We start from the raw sequence: 18222 nt of genomic DNA, 5'->3' as shown, positions 1-18222 counted from the left end.
CCCTTCAAGGTATGGCTATTTTAGAGGTGTGAAAACTGAGTCCCTAAAGGTGGGGTGATTTGGCTGGGTGCGGTGGCTCACGCCTGTAATTACTTTGGGAGGCCAAAGCGGGTGGATCACTTGAGGTCCGGAGTTCGAGACCAGCCTGGCCAACAGGGTGAAACCCTGTCTCTACTTAAAAAAAAAACAACAAAAATTAGCCAGGCGTGGTGGCAGGCACCTGTAATCCTAGCTACTCGGGAGGCTGAGGCAGAGAATCTCTTGAACCGGGGAGGTGGAGGTTGCAGTGAGTCGAGATCGCACCACTGCACTCCAGCCTGGGCGACAGAGTGAGACTTTGTCTCAAATAAAAAAGAAAAAAAAAAAAAAAAGGAGGGGTGATTTAAGTAATGCTTCAAGGGAGAGAAGGTATAATTTCTACTTATCAGAAACGTGGTAAGTTTCTCTTCCTCGGGGCTGTCTACAGAAGTGGGAGCCATCTTCTCAGCAGCATGGTCACCCTCACACCCCTCAGGAAGCCCAAGATCATCAAAAAGAGGACCAAGAAGTTCATGTGGCATCGTGAACAGTCTGATGGATGGAGCAGACTGTTAAGTGTAACTGACAGAAACCTAGTGTTATTGGCAGTAGGGTACAGAGAAGATTCAAGGGCCAAATCTTGATGCCCAGCATTGGGCATAGGCAGAACAAGAAAACCAGGCACATGCTGCCCTGTGGGTTCTGGAAGTTCCTGGTCCACAATGTCAAGGAGCTGGAAGTGCTGCTGATGTGCAGCAAATCTTACTGTGCTGAGACTGCTCGCAATGTTTCCTCCAAGAACCACAAAACCTGAGTGGAAAGAGCAGCATAACTAGCCCCCAGAGTCTCCAACCCCAATTCCAGGCTGCACAGCAAAGAAAATGAATAGACGGCTCACGTGCATGCATGCCTGATTCATGTTTAAATAAAACCACGAAAACTGCAAAAAAAAAAAAGTAACACCAAAAATGTGATGAAGCATCAAAAGCACGTGGAACCTGCTACCGCCACTGTGAACACAAGTCATAGCCTTTTATTCTAGGAATAATAACTAGGGCAAAGCTTTCTTCACAAGAGAAATCAAACACAGAGAAATCTGGGCTCCCTGTATAGAGCAGCAGCATAGATGGATTGTAGTGCTGTTGACTGAGATGACATTGACACGGCAGTTGTGCCTTCCTGAGGAAGACATCCAGTCCCCTATCCAAGTAATTGGCACCCACACCAACATTTTGTTCATGTCTTATTTAGGAATCCAGAGGCCTCATTTCAAAAAAAATTTTTTCGAAACAGGGTCTTACTGTGTTGCCCAGGCTGGAGAGCAGTGGCACAATCTCGGCTCACTGCAGCCTCGACCTCCTGAGCTCAAGCGATCCTCCCACCTCAGCCTCCTGAGTAGCTGGGGCTACAGCCATGTGCAACCATGCCCAGCTAATTCTTAAATGTTTTTGTAGAGACGGGGTCTCCCTATGTTACCCACGCTGGCCTCAAATTCCTGTGCTTAAGTGATTTTCCTGCCGCAGCCTCCCAAAGTGCTGAGATTACAAGCACGAGCCACCGCGCCCGGCTTCCAGAGGCCTCATTTTACAAATGCAGGAACAGAGTCAGAGAGGTGAAGGAGAGTGCTCAGGTCCACACAGTGAATGAAGCCCAAGTCTTCTGGCTTCTAGGAAAGATTTCCTTATTCTTTTCTTTTCTTTTTGAGATGGAGTCTTGCTCTGTCACCCAGGCTGGAGTGCAGTGGCACAGTCTTGATCTCAGCTCACGCCAACCTCTGCCTTCCGGGTTCAAGCGATTCTCCTGCCTCAGCCTCCCGAGTAGCTGGGACTATAGGCGTGTGCCACCATGCCCAGCTAATTTTTGTATTTTTAGTAGAGATAGGGTTTCACCGTGTTGGTCAGGCTGGTCTCGAACTCCTGACCTTGTGATCTGCCCGCCTCGGCCTCCCAAAGTGCTGGTATTACAGGTGTGAGCCACCGCGCCCAGTGGAAAGACTTCTCTAAGCCCTAATTGATATAAAAGCTTTTTGTTTGTTTGTTTGAGACAGAGTCTCACTCTGTCGCCCAGGCTGGAGTGCAGTGGTGCGATCTTGGCTCACTGCAACCTCCACCTCCCGGGTTCAAGTGATTCTCCTGCCTCAGCCTCTCGAGTAGCTGGGATTACAGGTGTGCACCCTTGCACCCAGCTTTTTTGTTTTTAATTAGAAAAAGTATTTATTTCTGCTCCTTTCATACATCTTATTGTTCAGGAAACAGTCTTACATACAATTCTGAAATAATCTACCATCACACACTCTAGTTAAAGTGAAGCACCATAGATAAAGCTGATCAGCTGTCCAGAGTTCTCAGTTTATGTAATCTTGCTTCTTGATTTTATGTTAATTTCTGAAAATCAGAAATGTCATCTCTAAAAAATGGTAAGGGGGTTGTAAAAAATAATCACTTTACTTGATATTATAGTTGAGATATAGAGTATATTTTCTTTAAGAAATGAAAAACTAAGAAGAAAATGCCACTCAACACCGTTGGTACAGCAATAGGTCAGCAGGAAAAAAAAAATACTGTGATAAACTTGTCTCTTTAATACCAAGAAGAAATTCTAATCCAAGCTTCAATATGCTTCCTGTTTTTTCACTAGATGTTTCTTTTACTGCTGCTCTTCATTCTTGTCCACATTTCATATTAGAGGATTGGTACAGCCTTTAAAACTTCATTGACAAGAAAAAATCCAGTATCCACTGATTTCTTCTCAAAGGCACTCTAACCCATCAGATAGCTTGGCAGTTTCATTCTCATGAATACTCTAGCCATGAAAATACTCAATAGAACACAGACAAATCCAATGAATAGAAGAAGAAATCTATTGAGTTTTGGGATATTTGGTGCATTCAATTGGTCCAGGATTATGAAACCTAAACCTCCCATTGTAAACAGGAAGCTGGATGCAAGTCCTTCCATAACATATTGTCCATTTACTCTATAGGCAAAGAAAGCTACTGGCCTCTGATGCCCATGTTCATCAGTCATAGAGCCAACACTTGGAGGTTCAACAATAACATCATAAATGATTCCTCCGGTAATGAGGAAGTAAGACACCACCACCAGAGCATACAGTCATGGCCGACGGCATGTGCAGCCAGGGCGGCTTCTTCAGCTTCAGGTTAGGACATTCAAGCACTAAGAACAGGACATGGTACAAAATCTCCATGTTGGTTGCATAAAGGCAAAAGCTCTTTATTTTATTTTATTTATTTATTTATTATTATTTTTGAGACGGAGTTTCACTCTGTCATCCAGGCTGGAGTGCAGTGGTGCAATCTCAGCTCACCGCAATCTCCGCCTCCCAGGTTCAAGAGATTCTCCTGCCTCAGCTTCCCAAGTAGCTGGGACTACAGGCATGTACCACCATGCCCGGCTAATTTTTGTATTTTTAGTAGAGATGGGGTTTCACCACATTGACCAGGCTGATCTTGAACTCCTGATCTCAGGTGATCCACCTGCCTCGCCCTCCCAAAGTGCTGGGATTACAGGCGTGAGCCACCGTGCCTGACCCATATAAAAGCTCTTGATATAACAATGGAGAGAAAGGAGCAAGGAGGAGGAGAAGAATGAGGAAGCATTGAATCAGGTGTTCACTGGCAGGCAGGAACACTGACAGGTGTGTAGGGCAACCAGAGACCTTGCGGGGAGGGCAGGGAAGTCTGTTAAGGAAAGGGAAGGTGGAGGCTGGGCCCTGACTGGGTTATTTTCGGAGCTGCTATCTTTGTCTGCATCTGCTAAATTATTAAACTGAGATCACTTCCTAGAGGGTGCCAGGCCAGGTTGCCAGGGAGAGGCTGAAAGGGAGAGGTTGGATCTCTTAGCAGAGGACTCAAATATTCTAGGCTGGGATGGACATATACTCCTCAGGCCTTGACCCCTTCCCCACCCCACTCTCAGCTAATGGAGGGGATTGGGGATCCTGCTTGGGGCCACAGCCACAGTCACTGTCCCCTCCACAAGGCTGTCTCTTCTGGCTGCTGTCCTGGAGGCAATAGATACATACTGGACCAGACTCTGGAACCTGGTCCCATCTCAGCTGCCTCTTCTCTTTCAGGGTCTCAAACTCAGGCCACAGGTTTTGAGTCAGATAGATACGACCAGATATGACCATAGATATGTGAGATCTTGGGCATATCCTTGCATGAGTCAATGTCCTTGTCTATGCCATAGATATTAGCCGTTCCACTTCTCAGATGAAAACCCTGAAGTTCAGAGAACAAAGGTGCCTCTCTCAGGGTTGCATAGCTAGAAAAGGACTGAACTTCGATTCAAACATAAGTCTTTCTGATTTCAGGCTCCTTTCCTCTATTCTTTCTTTTTTAAATTTTTTTGAGATGGAGTTTCGCTCTTGTTGCCCAGGCTGGAGTGCAATGATGTGATTTCGGCTCACTGCAACCTCTGCCTCCTGGGTTCAAGAAATTCTCCTGCCTCAGCCTCCCAAGTAGTTGAGATTACAGGCGTGTGCCGCCACACCTGGCTAATTTTGTATTTTTAGTACAGATGGTGTTTCACCATGTTGGTCAGGCTGGTTTTGACCTCCTGACCTCAAGTGATCCACCTGCTTCAGCCTCCCAAAGTGCTGGGATTACAGGCGTGAGCCACCACGCCCAGGCTTTTTCTTTTCTTCTTCTTCTTGTTTTCTTTTTTTTTTTTTTTTAAGATACAGGGTCGGCTGGGTGAATACTAAGAATACAAAAATTAGCCAGGTGTGGTGGCGGGCGCCTGTAATCCCAGCTGCTCAGGAGGCTGAGGCAGGAGAATTGCTTGAACCTGGGAGGTGGAGGTTGCAGTGAGTTGAGATCACACCATTGCACTCCAGCCTGGGTGACACAGTGAGACTCCATCTCAAAAAAAAAAAAAAAAAAGAGAGAGAGAGGGTCTTTCTGCGTCTCCCAGGCCAGAGTGCAGTGGTGCAGAGGCTGCTCACTGCAGCCTCAAAGTCCTGGGCTCAAGGGGTCCTCCTGCCTCAGCCTCCCACGTAGCTACAGGCATGCACCACCAAATCTGGCTAATTTTTTAAATTTTTCATAGAGACAGAGAGTCTTGCTATGTTGCCCAGGCTGGTCTCAAACTCCTGGACTGAAGCAATCCTCCCATCTTGGCCTCCCAAAGTACAGGATTATAGGCATGAGCCACTGTGCTTGGCCTATTATTTTTATTTTTTGAGATGAGGTCTTGCTCTGTCACCCAGGCTGGAGTGCAGTGGCAAGAGACAGCTCACTGCAGCCTCGACTTCCTGGGCTCAAGCGATCCTCCCACCTCAACCTCCTGAATAGCTGGGACTACAGGCATGCACCACCATGCCCAGGTAATTTATTTTTGTTTTTCATAGAGATGAGGTCTCACCATATTGCCCAGGCTGGTCTTGAACTCCTAGTTGCTCAAGTGATCCTCCTGCCTCAGTCTCCCAAAGTGCTGGGATTACAGGCATAAGCCACCTTGCCTGACAGCCTATTCTTTTTCAGTATTTTAGTATTTTATCTGTCTTCCAGATTTTCTACAAAAGGAATGTACTCTATAACTTTTATAAAGATCAGAAAAACACAATAATCATTACAGTTATGGATGGATTTCTTCATTCCAGGTGTTGTGTTTGCTGGGCTGGATGTGCACTAATAGGTGGTAGACTGTGGCTTCTATCCACTCCGAGAGTGTGGTGCTCAGGCCAGTTAAGAAAGCTGACAAGAAGCTGGGCACAGTGGCTGACGCCTGTAATCCCAGCACTTTGGGAGGCAGAGGCGGGCGGATCGCTGGAGGTTGGGAGTTGGAGACCAACCTGATCAACCTGGAGAAACCCTGTCTGTACTAAAAATACAAAATTAGCCGGGCGTGGTGGCTCATGCCTGTAATCCCAGCTATGCGGGAGGCTGAGGCAGGAGAATCGCTTGAATCTGGGAGGCGGACGTTGTAATGAGCTGAGATTGCACCACTGCCCTCCAGCCTGGGCAACAAGAGCAAGACTCCATCTCAGAAAAAATAAATAAATAAATAAATAAATAAATAAATAAATAAATAAAATAAAAATGAATAAATGAATGAATGGAGAAGGGAACTCTCCATTCTCAGCAAGATCTACCCTTGTGTTTTCTTTTCTTTCTTTCTTTCTTTTTTTTGAGACGGAGTCTCTCTCTGTTGCCCAGATTGGAGTGCAGTGGCGCAATCTCAGCTCATTGCAACCTCTCCCTCCTGGGTGCAAGCAATTCTCTGTCTCAGCCTCCCCAGTAGCTGGGATTACAGGTACCTGCCACCATGCCCGGGTAACTTTTTTGTATTTTTAGTAGAGATGTTTCACCATCTTGGCCAGGCTGATCTTGAACTCCTGACCTCGTGATCCACCCGCCTCTGCCTCCCAAAGTGCTGGGAATACAGAAGTGAGCCACCGCACCCGGCCTACCCTTGTGTTATTTTTATTTATCTTCCTTCCTTCCTTCCTTCCTTCCTTCCTTCCTTCCTTCCTTCCTTCCTTCTTCTTCTTTCTTTCTTTCTTTTTCTTTCTTTCTTCTTTTAATGGAGTCTTGCTCTGTTGCCCAAACTGGAGTGCAGTGGTGTGATCTCGGTTCACTGCAATCTCCGCCTCCTGGGTTCAAGTGATTCTGCTTCAGCCTCCCGAGTAGCTGGAATTATGGGCATGCACCACTATACCCGGTTAATTTTTCTTTTCTTTTCTTTTCTTTTCCTTTCTCTCTCTCTCTTTCTCTCTCTCTCTCCCTGTCTCTCTCTCTCTCTTTCTTTTTTTTTTGACATGGTGTCTTGCTCCTGTTGCCCAGGCTGGAGTGCAATAGCGCAATCTCAGCTCACTGCAACCTCTGCCTCCCAGGTTCAAGCAATTCTCCTGCCTCAGCCTCCTGAGTAGCTGGGATTACAGATGTGCACCACCACGCCCGGCTAATTTTTGTATTTGTATTTGTATTTATTTATTTATTGAGATGGAGTCTCGCTCTGTCGCCAGGCTGGAGTGCAGTGCCATGATCTCAGCTCACTACAACCTCCGCCTCCCGGGTTCAAGCGATTCTCCTGCCTCAGCCTCCTGAGAAGTCAGGACTACAGGCTTGCCCCACCACGCCCAGCTAATTTTTTGTATTTTTAGTAGAGGTGGGGTTTCATCATGTTGGCCAGGATGGTCTTGATCTCTTGGCCTCATCATCCACCCACCTCGGCCTCCCAAAGTGCTGGGATTACAGGTGTGAGCCACCGTCCCTGGCCATATTTTTGTATTTTTAGTAGAGATGGGGTTTCACCACATTGGCCAGGCTGGTCTTGAACTCCTGATCTCAGGTGATCCATCTGCCTCAGCCTCCCAAAGTGCTGGGATTACAGGCGTGAGCCACTCTGCACGGCCTAAATTTTTCAATTCAGACAAATGTTTATTGAGTGCTTTATGGGGCCAGGCACTCTGCTTGACTTCAGGGGATTCTAGTGATAAGCAAAACCAGTCAAGGGGGAGAGACTATTAATAATTAAACAATAAACAAATACATATATATGACTCATAGGAAATACCACAGAGGATAGCAACAGGGAGCATTGTCAGAGAACAGGGAGGTAAGGAGTGACCACGGAGTGGGTCATATCTGTGTTTGAATTCTTGCTTGGCCATTTACCTGCTGTGTGAACTTGGGCAAGCCTCTTCACTTCTCTGGACTTTGGTTTCTCATCAGGAAGAGAAGGCTATCAATCTCCCTTTCTTAGGGATGATATCACGAGACAGAGAACATTCATTCCTTCAATAAATATATGCTGTGCATCTTCTCCCACTCAGATAAATTACTTGCCCAAGGTCACCCAGATGGGCAGTGTGTGTTGGTTTTCAACCCGGGTCTGACTGGTTCTCTGGATCTGGCCAGTGGTTGGGGGTGGAGATAAGTCCTAGTCTTCTTCCCCTGAATCAGTCCTTGAGGAGTTGGGAGCAGTGATCTGCCTCATGAAGGCAAAACACCTGTCCATCTCCCCACCACCATGGCAATGAGGGGCTTCTGCCCTGAGAAAGACCTATGATTCCATGACACAAAAGAGACTGTTCAAAGGGACACCATCATTCAGCAGGGCAAGCCTCCTTGCTGGGGGCAACCTGGTAGCTCCTGAGCCTCCCTCATCTTCACTGAGCCCCTCCAACTCTCTGAGTTCCCATGCCCCTCACTGAACCTCCCTTCCCCCATGGTGAGCCTCCGCCAGCACCTTTGCACACACTCAGCCCCTTCCCCCTACTGAGCCCCAGCACAGTCACTGAACAGCTCTTCTTCCCCTCTGACTGAGTCATCCTCCCAAGCCCTCCCCTTCCCCTCACTGAGTCTCCACCACCCCTGGTCACTGGGCACCCTGCTTCTGACCTCCTCCCTCCCCCAACCCCTCCACCCTTCCTCTTCACTGAGCCTGGTGCTTCTCACCCACCCGCCTTCCTCTCCCAGCCGCTTCTGAGCTGCCTCTTTGGAGCCCAACTGTCTCGCCCACGAGTCCCCATCACTCAGTCTCACTCAGTCTAAGACACCTGAAAGCACTTAGAGAACATGTGTTCATGGGGGGAGGATGAGGCTCTATCATCATCCTGCACATCATGCAAGCACGCCATTTGCCTCCTCTTCAGGCTTCAGCAGTCACACTGGCCATACCTTCCGCAGGTCCTCCTGAGCCCAGGGTCTGCTGCAGTCCTTCCCAATCAGGTTCAGAGCTGGTTTCTGGACCCCTGGCCCTTGCCCCCACCCACCACAGAGACCTCCCATCTCTGATGCCACCTTCAAGTAGATGGAAACTGAGGCAGGCCCATGGTGTCTGAGCCAGTGTTTGGTATGGCAGGGTCATTTCTGTTGGGGGAAAAGTGGGCAGGGTTCCATTCTATCATTTTGTCAGGGCCAGATGAGAAGTGTCAGATAAAGTCCCACATAAAGAACGTCCCTCCACCAAGAGGACTAGACCCAGGTATCTGAGCCCTCAGAGGGCATGAATGGCTGAGCTCGTGCATTTCTGTCCAGATTCAAAAATCTGGATTCAGCTACCAGTCGTCAATAAGACATTGGGCAAAGCACTACTGCCCTTCAGGGTCTCAGTTTCCCCTTCTTTATTTTTTATTTTTATTTATTTTTTGAGACTGAGTCTTGCTCTGTCGCCCAGGCTGGAGTACAGTGGCACAATCTCTGCTCACTGCAACCTCTGCCTCCCGAATTCAAGCGATTCTCCTCCCTCAGCCTGCTGAGTAGCTGGAACTACAGAGGTGCGCCACCACACCTGGCTAATTTTTTTGTATTTTCAGTAGAGACAGGGGTTTCACCATGTTGGCCAGGCTGGTCTAGAACTCCTGACCTTAGGTGATCCACCCACCTCGGCCTCGCAAAGTGCTGGGATTACAGGCATGAGCCACCGCGCCCCACCAGTCAGTTCCCCGTCCCCGCACACCCCCCTTCCCCCTTCCCGCCCCCGGCTTTTTTTTTTTTTTTTTTTTTTTTTTGAGACGGAGTCTTGCTCTGTCGCCCAGGCTGGAGTGCAATGGCGCGATCTTGGCTCACTGTAGCCTCCGCCTCCCGGGTTCAAGCGATTCTCCTGCCTCAGCCTACCGAGTAGTTGGGATTACAGGCGCCTACCACGACGACCGGCTAATTTTTTTGTATTTTTAGTAAAGATGGAGTTTCGCCATGTTGCTCAGGCTGGTCTTGAACTCCTGGCCTCAGGTGATCCGCCCGCCTTGACCTCCCAAAGTGCTGGGATTACAGGCGTGAGCCACCGCGCCCAGCCAGTTTCTCCCTCTTTAAAATGTGTAGGAACACCGGCTGGGAGGAGTAAACACGAGCCGGGGCAGGGAAAGAACTTTGCACACCGTGGGGTCCGGGGCTCCTCTGTGATGCCACCAAGGTTTGCAGGCTCAGCGGCAGCGCTGAGGTATTTGTTCTGCGAATAAAGCGCTCTACCTATCGTGGAATCAGTCCAGCTAGATCCCCGTCCCACCAGGACGGCAGTCGCCCCTCTGCGTTAACCCTTCCACTGCCCTAGTGAGGTGGGAAAGGGGGTCCTTGAGAGCCCTATGGCCCAGGAGAGACCGGGCAGAACTGATTCGGCCAAGGGCAGCATGAGGTGTGGGAGGAGCACGGCACAAGGAGTCAAGCCTCCTGCGTTCTAGCCCAGGCTCTCTTCGCACAGAGGCCTTAGGCAAGACCCTCCCCCGGATGGAGACCGGATTCCGTGATTTTCTAAACACCAGCTACCAGAGCTTATGACTCTGAGGGGCCAAACCAGGGAAGATGAGGGTTTTTTTGCACCCAAAATTTGGGGAGAGGCGAAAGGGGACCGGGTGCCCTAGCGGGGCAGAATCCGGCGAAGGGCAGGACCTGAAGGGTTTGGGGAATGCCCTGAATGTGCAGAACGGGGGGGGGGGGGGGGGGGGGGCGGAGTCAGGGCGTGCCTGTCTCTGATTGGCTGTGCCGCCCGTCGCTCCGCCCCGTGTTCTATAAGATGCGCGGACAGCAGGCGTGCCCCTGGGATGGGGGCTGTGGCCGTGTCTAGCTGTTCAGGTGCGCTGTGCTCATCGTCCCTGCGCACCTACAGCCGCAGACCGCCGGGGGGGGGCGGGGGATGCCGGGCTGCCGCATCAGCGCCTGCGGCCCGGGGGCCCAGGAGGGGACGGCAGAGCCGGGGTCGCCGCCGCCGCCCCGGGATCCCATGCCGTCCTCTCAGCCCCCGCCCCCAACTCCGACTTTGACCCCTACCCCGACCCCGGGTCAGTCCCCGCCGCTGCCGGACGCAGCTGGGGCTTCGGCAGGCGCGGCCGAGGGCCAGGAGCTGCAGCGCTGGCGCCAGGGCGCTAGCGGGATCGCGGGGCTCGCCGGCCCCGGAGGGGGCTCTGGCGCGGCTGCGGGGGCGGGGGGCCGCGCGCTGGAGCTGGCCGAAGCACGGCGGCGGCTGCTGGAGGTGGAGGGCCGCCGGCGCCTGGTGTCGGAGCTGGAGAGCCGCGTGCTGCAGCTGCACCGCGTTTTCTTGGCGGCCGAGCTGCGCCTGGCGCACCGCGCGGAGAGCCTGAGCCGCCTGAGCGGCGGCGTGGCGCAGGCCGAGCTCTACCTGGCGGCTCACGGGTCGCGCCTCAAGAAGGGCCCGCGCCGCGGCCGCCGCGGCCGACCCCCCGCGCTGCTGGCCTCGGCGCTGGGCCTGGGCGGCTGCGTGCCCTGGGGTGCCGGGCGACTGCGGCGCGGCCACGGCCCCGAGCCCGACTCGCCCTTCCGCCGCAGCCCGCCCCGCGGCCCCGCCTCCCCGCAGCGCTGACCTCCACGCCCGGACCCCTGGCCACCCCGACAAGCTTCGCCGAGGTGCCGACCGACCAACTGATCGCGGACGCCGGCTGGAAGGACTACGGATCCGCAGGAAGAGGCAGTGGGGGGCCAGGGGCCCAGTAGAGGAGGCTGAGGTGCGGTCTTAGCGGCTGGTGCGTTCGAGGGTCGGTCATGGCTGTGGGGGGCTGGTCCAGGGTCCGGGAACTCCCTTCCCTGGAGCTTCTGGCGTCTGCTGGGTCCCTAGTAAAGCTGCCACTTTCTGTTGCTGCCTCTCCCGACCATCTGGAGAGTGAGAGGTGGTAGCATCAAGTCTCCATTATAAGAGTTGGACTCTTGAGGGGACTCAGATCCCAGGAACGGGTTGGCGGCAAACTTTTACCACTTGGAACCTGCCGCACGGATGCAGCACCCCCCATCCTCACCCCCACTTGCGTGGCCTTTCCCGGGCCCCTCGGAGCTGTGAGCAGTCTTGCCCTTGAGGATGCTGCTTCCTGGCGCCGCCCAGCTCCGTGCCTTCGGGAGGACAGAATAATGAGGCCCCAGGATGGGGTGGAGGCTGGCACAGGGCTGTACCACTGAATTCCCCCTCTAGGCCTGTTTCACCTTTGGGGAGACGGAATCCCAGAGAGGTTTAGGATTTGTTCTCTTCATACTTAGGCCCTTCTTCTTCTAGGAGACAGCTTTTCTTATGCCGTCATGCAGGTTCGCAAAAATTACAGCCTGACTCATATAACCAGGACAGGATGTCTGGCACCTGCTCACCCAGGGATCCTTACATAGCAGAACCTAGAGGCTTAACTCCCAACCTGTTATTAAGATGGCTCGGCCAGGTTGGAACCAGGTGATACCCTTTAACAGGCCCCAAGGGGGCAGGTGTGGTATCAGCTTCCAGAAAGGGGGGCCTTAAAGAGCCAGATCTGAGGTGAGATCTGCTTCTCTTCCTGTCCAGATGCCCTTCAGTCTCCCATTCCTCTGTCCCCACTGTGAATGACCTGGCTACCACACTGCTGCTCACCAGCTGAGTTAATTTCACTCTCACTTATCAGTCTGCGAAGTGGATCTCTTAACCTCCCAGAGGGGCTGTGGTCCTTCTTCTTCCTCACTAAATCATGGAAAGATAATTTTTTTGTTGTTGTTGTTTGTTTTGAGACAGTGTTTCGCTCTTGTTGCCCAGGCTGGAGTGCAATGGTGCGATCTTGGCTCACTGCAACCTCCGCCTCCCGGATTCAAGCGATTCTCCTGCCTCAGCCTCCCAAGTAGCTGGGATTACAGGCATGTGCCACTACGTCCATCTCATTTTGTATTTTTGGTAGAGACCGGGTTTCTCCATGTTGGTCAGGCTGTTCTCGAACTCCCGACCTCCGGTGATCTGTCCGCTTCGGCCTCCCAAAGTGTTGGGATTACAGGCGTGAGCCACTGCACCTGGCTGATAATGTATTATTTTAACTCACACCTGGAAACAGGCACTGCTTTTGCTGATAGAGCCATGAGCTAATTTAGAGTCCTACTTTTGCAGAGTGGAGAGGGGATTTCTCAAGGTCACATGCCAGTGAGGGAAGAATCAAGGTCCCTGGCCTGTGTGTGCACCTCCCACAGTACCCTGGGCAGGGGCTAGGGAGAGTTGTCCTCTGGATCCTGTCTGCTCTGTGACTTAGAACAACTCTGCCCCCTCTCTGGGCCTCTTTCCTCAGTCCCTCCTTGAGTCAGGGCTTGGGAATGGGGTGAAGTGGGGAGGATGCTTCCTTCCACAGGAATCTGGGAGGGTCAGGTGCACTGCTCTGATAGGCTGAGGCTTGGGGCCCTTATGGGATCCTCCCTCATCAGCCCTTCTCCCTGGATACCAAACTTTTTGGCTGGTTTCTCGGCTAACAGCAAGGCTTTCCTGAACCCTTTCTTAGCTGGGGAAGGGAGGTTCAGGAGGGGGTCTCAGAGCCTCTGACAAAGTTAGGGAACCCCAGGGAAGTAATGAAGGGGGCAATGCCATCCTCTGGTCTTTCCAAACAGGGAACACCTTCCAAAGCCACTTGGGTCATTTGGGGTCTAGAGGCTTAGAGAGGACAGGACATCTTGGAAAGAGCTGAGCTCAGGCCTTGGTGCTGGGCTGCAGCCAGGACCGTTTGTTTTCTGGGTTGCATGGGAGGGGGCACTTGGTCCGGAGAAGCTTTTAGCTAATGGTGTAAAGTGCTCGGTGCCATCACAGTTTTGGCTTTCTCCAGGATTTATTTGTAATCTGCTTGTCCCGATTTGGGGGTGGGGTGGGTGAGTAGAGAATTACAGACGACACTGGCTAGTGTGTGTGTGTGAAGTAGAGGGTAGTAAATGGAGATTGGTCCTGGTGTCACAGGCAGCTCTGCCCCCTCCCTCCACTTCCAGATGTCCCACTGCTCCTCATCAAGCTTCCTGGCCAGGGCACACACATGTAGACTTGAACCCCAGCTCCTAGTTAGTGCTATGTCCATTACCACATAGCCAACTGACAAAAGGCACCTCCCACACCTGCCTGACCCTCCAGGGCCCCCTCTAGAAGCTCACCCGTCTGGCTTTATTCAGGCCGGGTGCGGTGGCTCATGCCTGTAATCCCAGCACTTTGGGAGGCCCACGAGGGCCAATCACTTGATGTCAGGAGTTCAAGACCAGGCTGGCCAACATAGTGAAACCCCTTCTCTACTAAAAATAACAAAAATTAGCTGGGCGTGGTGGCAGGTGCCTGTAATCCCAGCTACTCGGGAGGCTGAGAAAGAATTGCTTGAACCCGGGAGGTGGAGGTTGCACCGCACTCCAGCCTGGGCAACAGAGCAAGACTGTGTCTCAAAAAAAAAAAAAAAAAAAAAAAAAAAGCTCACCCATCTGCCTCCATTTTCTTCTTAATTAGCAAATATTGATAGGGGCTCAGAAAGCAGAGCCAAATCAGAGGAGGGTCTCTACTTTTAAGGGCTTATGTCTCCTGGCTCTTTTCCAGGCAGGCTTTTCTGGCTGTCATCATCCCAGGGGATCCCTTGGGGGCTGAGCAGTTTGTTGGAGGCCAGTTCTAGCCTCGGACAGAAGGCTGACCCACCCCTTTTTCCCCACATGACTTTCAGAACACTTTCTTGGTGGCCCCCAGCTCTGGGGACAGGACTGAGTACAGGGATCTTGGGGGACCTGTGCATTGAGGACACTGACGGCCACCAATGAATTTATATCTCAGCAAAGGGAAATGAGGGGGGAACAGGAGCCTTTCTTCAGGCTGATGCTTGGGGCTGGGCGACCAGTTCAAGGTTCTAATCTGGGACCTGCCCCTCAACTGGATAACCATGTGAACGTTGCCACCAGAGGGCAGTGTGGGGCTGCTTTCTCGAGATGAAGGGGTGTGGCCTGGAGGAGGTTCAGTCCTTTATTGTTCCTGCCCCCAATCATCCCTTTGCCCAGTAGTCCCCGGGGCTTCCTAGACCTTGAGCTGCAGTGGCCTGGGAGAACGAGCAGGGTAGTCGTGGTCGGCGCAGCCCTAGAGTGGGAGTGTAGTTCTGGGGATAGCTTCCTGGGTGGAGTGGGACTAGAGGCCAGAGCTGTGCCCATCACCGGCTCCCTAGGGGCGGGAACCCTCTTTGAAAGGGGAGCAAGGCCGGGTGCGGTGGCTCACACCTGTACTCCCAACACTTTGGGAGGCTGAGGCGGGCGGATCACGAGGTCAGGAGATCGAGACCATCCTGACTAACATGGTGAAACCCCGCCTCTACTGAGAAAAAAGAAGGGGGGAGCAAAGGAAGCTCCTTTGGTTGGGCTGAGCCTGGAACCCCAGGGAGAAGACCCATTAGGAAAGACTTCCAGAAAAGACAGGTAGCCCTTGTTGGGGTCACTATCAGGATAAAAGACCAGAGTCATTTTATATTCACAGATTTGTTACACTAATTGATCAGAACCCAGGGTCCCACTGCCAGTGGTGGCCAGTGTTGCCTCTTAGAGATTAGGCTGGAGCCACAGAACCTGGCCAAGGTGGTCCAAGCCTGCATCCGCTCCCCTGTTGGTGGGTTCTTCAAGAACAACTCGGGTGCTTAGGCTTCTCAGAGCTGAAGGAGAGGCCTGCTGTCATGAGAGCAGTGCAGGAGGAGGTATTTGGGAAAGCTTGGAGATCCCCAACCTACTTCTTCCCCCATTGGTCCTTGACTGCACCCTGGCCAGGGGCGATGGGGGAAGGGAACTCTTGGTTCTGGAATAATATCTTAACCACCTCCTCTATGCCAGGCCCCTGAGCACTTTACACCCATTAATCTGTTCCGGTTCTCCCAACCACTCTGCAAAGTAAGGGTTATTATTCCCATTTCCACAGGTGAAGAAACAGAGAGGGAGGGCGGGTGACTTGCCCAAAGACATAGGAGCTATAAGTGAGGGATCTCTTAAACATTAGGCTATATGGTGATTCATTTATCAGGCTAAAGAGAGGTCCGTTTAGGGGGATATCTGGGCTCCCACATTCAAGGCTGTGTATAGTGACCCTTGGTCCTTGGGTATTGGAAGGGACATGAGATGCTGGAGGGGTGGCAGAAGGTGCCCCTCCCAGAGTCTGGGCACACCCCAACCTGGCTGGGCCCTGGGGGTGAGTCAGGCTGAGTCAGCAACCTGGCTTCTGAGGAGGGTGGGCCAAGGATGCTCAGGGCTCAAGCCTCCCAAGGGCTTGCCTTGGAGGGCTGCCTCCTCTCCCTGTAGATCTGGGCTGGCTAACAGGGTGAAATCCCATCTCTACTAAACATACAAAAATTAGCCAGGTGTGGTGGCATACCCCTGTAATTCCAGCTACTCGGAAGGCTGAAACAGGAGAATCGCTTGAACCTGGGAGGCAGAGGTTGCGGTGAGCCGAAATCGCGCCAGTGTACTCCAGCCTGGGCAACAAGAGCAAAACTTCGTCTCAAAAAGAAAAAGAAAACTTGAGTATTAAATGAGAAGTCATACTAAGTACTTGGCACATAGCAGAGATCCGTAAATGATGGAACCAATTTGCCCAGCCCTGGAGAGGCCGCCAGGACAGAACCCCCAGGCAGCGTGGGCCTCTGCTTCTCTAGAGCATCACCATATCAGGAATCCCTGGAATGGGCCCTGGGGAACTCCATAAGGGGAGAAGTGGAGGAGGGGCAGGCTTTTCATCCCAGGAACATTCCATTCTAACTGCTCAGGCTAGGGGATCCCAGCCAAGGACAAAGGCCCAAGGGAACCTCTGCTTCCCCAGGAGTCCCATTCCATACTATTGAATCCTGCATCTTCTCTCCACAATGCCCCCGCCCCCTTCAGGCAGATTTCAAGTTGAAGGGCTTGGGTGGGGCTGGGTGGCTGTGGGAAAGAGGCCATTAAAGCTCTTGGAATTATTCTTTCCAGCTCCTTCCAACTCCTCAGAACCTCCACTCTATGGATCTGGACCTCTGGATTCGGCTTTCTCCCTGGGCACTGCCTTCAGGAAGACGTTGAGAATTGACCTTACACAATCCCAGCGCCCTCCTCACAGGAGCCTTTCACTTTACAGTGGCAAGGGGCTGGTTCTGGGGAACTGGCTGATGCTCTGAATTTCTTCATATACCCCACATTTGACTTTGGCTTACACTGTACAATTGGAGATGTTGCTACAGGTCCCTGAGATGCAATCAGATTAAGCGTAGCAAGCATTGCCAATGGGAAAGTCAAAATAATTTATTTTTTTTCCCTTTCCCCCTACCCCATCCCCAGCCAAGAATTTCTTTTAAAGATATCGTCATCATTCTTAAACAACATTCTTAACCCCCAGCTGGGGTCCCCATTTTAGTAGATGTCATTGCTTCAAGTCTAACGGCGCCGGGAGGCCTGTTTGAGGGAAAACATTAGTTTGAAAAATCCCCGTTCCCTTCATCCACTGCCCTTGTTCTCCACGTGGGAGTGTGCCTGTGGCCCCTTAGAAAGATAGTCTGCTGGCTCCTAGGGGTTGGGGTGGGGGACACACCTTTTTCTCAGGAAGAGGTGATGGCAATGTAAAACATCTAAGCAAAGTTTTAAATGAAAAAAAGGAAACACATTTAAACATCCTGATAATGGAGGGAAGGGGGGCACATTTACACATAGCCCAGAACTTGTAGAATTCTGCATAGTGAATGTATATTGAATTAGTCTCCTGCCTTATACATTCAGGAAGAATAAATTTCCATAATGTAAGGCAAATGCATGGGGTTCTGAGGTTTACTTTGCAAGTGTCCTTGCTGCCTTTCCTCTGTGTCTATTATGGCTCTTTAAGTTGACGGTTCCTGGAGCAGCTTGTATTTAATTTCGTTTGGCAGTCTGGCCCTGTTGACTTTGATTTGCAGACCAATTCTCCCTTGACCTGACTCACAGCCGCCTGCTCTTACCCCCATCCTCAGGAAGTCTTCCTCATTAAAGGATGTGATGACGGAGCTCAGGGATGAGAATGCACATGTGAGACTGTGTGACACCGAGGAGGGTTGTGCGAACTGGTGACAACATGGCAGCACCATGGCCTGTGGGGGTTGTGTGACTGTGTGACTGTGCTGGCGACCATATGGACCTGTTTTGTCAGTCGGTGTCTAAGCAGGAGATGGCACACTCAAACTGGGAAGTGTTTTAAACATAGGCTATTCTGGCCTGGCATGGTGGATCACACCTGTAATCCCAGCACTTTGGGAGGCTGAGGCAGGAGGGTTGCTTGAGCTCAGGAGTTCGAGACCAGCCTGGGAGATCCCTGCTCTATAAAAATGAAAAAATTAGCCAGGTGGGGTGGCACATGCCTGTGGTACCAGCTACTTAGGAGGCTGAGGTGGGAGGATTGCTTGAGCCCAGGAGGTCAAGGCTGCACTGAGCTGTGATCCTACCACTGTGCTCCAGCCTGGGCAACAGAACAAGACCCTATCTCAAGAAATAAAACAAAAAGACTATTTCCAAAGTCGTGGGCTGGGCTTGGTGGC

The 18222-nt window shown here is 51.8% G+C and overlaps 2 protein-coding genes and 1 pseudogene across 5 annotated transcripts; 2 read left to right on the top strand and 1 right to left on the bottom strand.

Annotated features, from left to right (window-relative positions):
- Positions 1–330: 330 nt before the first annotated feature.
- LOC738050 (large ribosomal subunit protein eL32-like) lies at positions 331–1372 on the top strand (annotated as a pseudogene).
- Positions 1373–2444: 1072 nt separating this feature from the next.
- On the bottom strand, positions 2445–3455 carry LOC737796 (oligosaccharyltransferase complex subunit OSTC). Its single transcript, XM_009451477.4, is given in 2 exon segments — positions 2445–3129; positions 3131–3455. Coding segments are annotated over 2 exon segments (447 nt in total). The 5' UTR covers positions 3226–3455; the 3' UTR covers positions 2445–2777.
- Positions 3456–10490: 7035 nt separating this feature from the next.
- TRNP1 (TMF1 regulated nuclear protein 1) lies at positions 10491–17464 on the top strand. 4 transcript variants are annotated; one of them, XM_016957077.4, is made up of 3 exons: positions 10491–11442; positions 16079–16133; positions 16655–17464. In XM_016957077.4, exon 1 carries the CDS (start codon positions 10617–10619, stop codon positions 11298–11300), a length of 684 nt encoding a protein of 227 aa, XP_016812566.1. In that variant the 5' UTR covers positions 10491–10616; the 3' UTR covers positions 11301–11442; positions 16079–16133; positions 16655–17464. The 4 variants fall into 4 exon arrangements, with proteins under 4 accessions (XP_016812566.1, XP_016812568.1, XP_009449833.2 ...); XM_016957079.4 differs by having other exon boundaries at positions 10491–11460; XM_009451558.5 differs by lacking the exon at positions 16079–16133.
- The last annotated feature ends 758 nt before the right edge of the window (positions 17465–18222 follow it).

This window comes from Pan troglodytes, chromosome 1, assembly GCF_028858775.2.
Source record: "Pan troglodytes isolate AG18354 chromosome 1, NHGRI_mPanTro3-v2.0_pri, whole genome shotgun sequence".
In the NCBI taxonomy this organism is placed as follows: domain Eukaryota; kingdom Metazoa; phylum Chordata; class Mammalia; order Primates; family Hominidae; genus Pan; species Pan troglodytes.
This window is presented reverse-complemented; position numbering and strand designations above follow the sequence as displayed.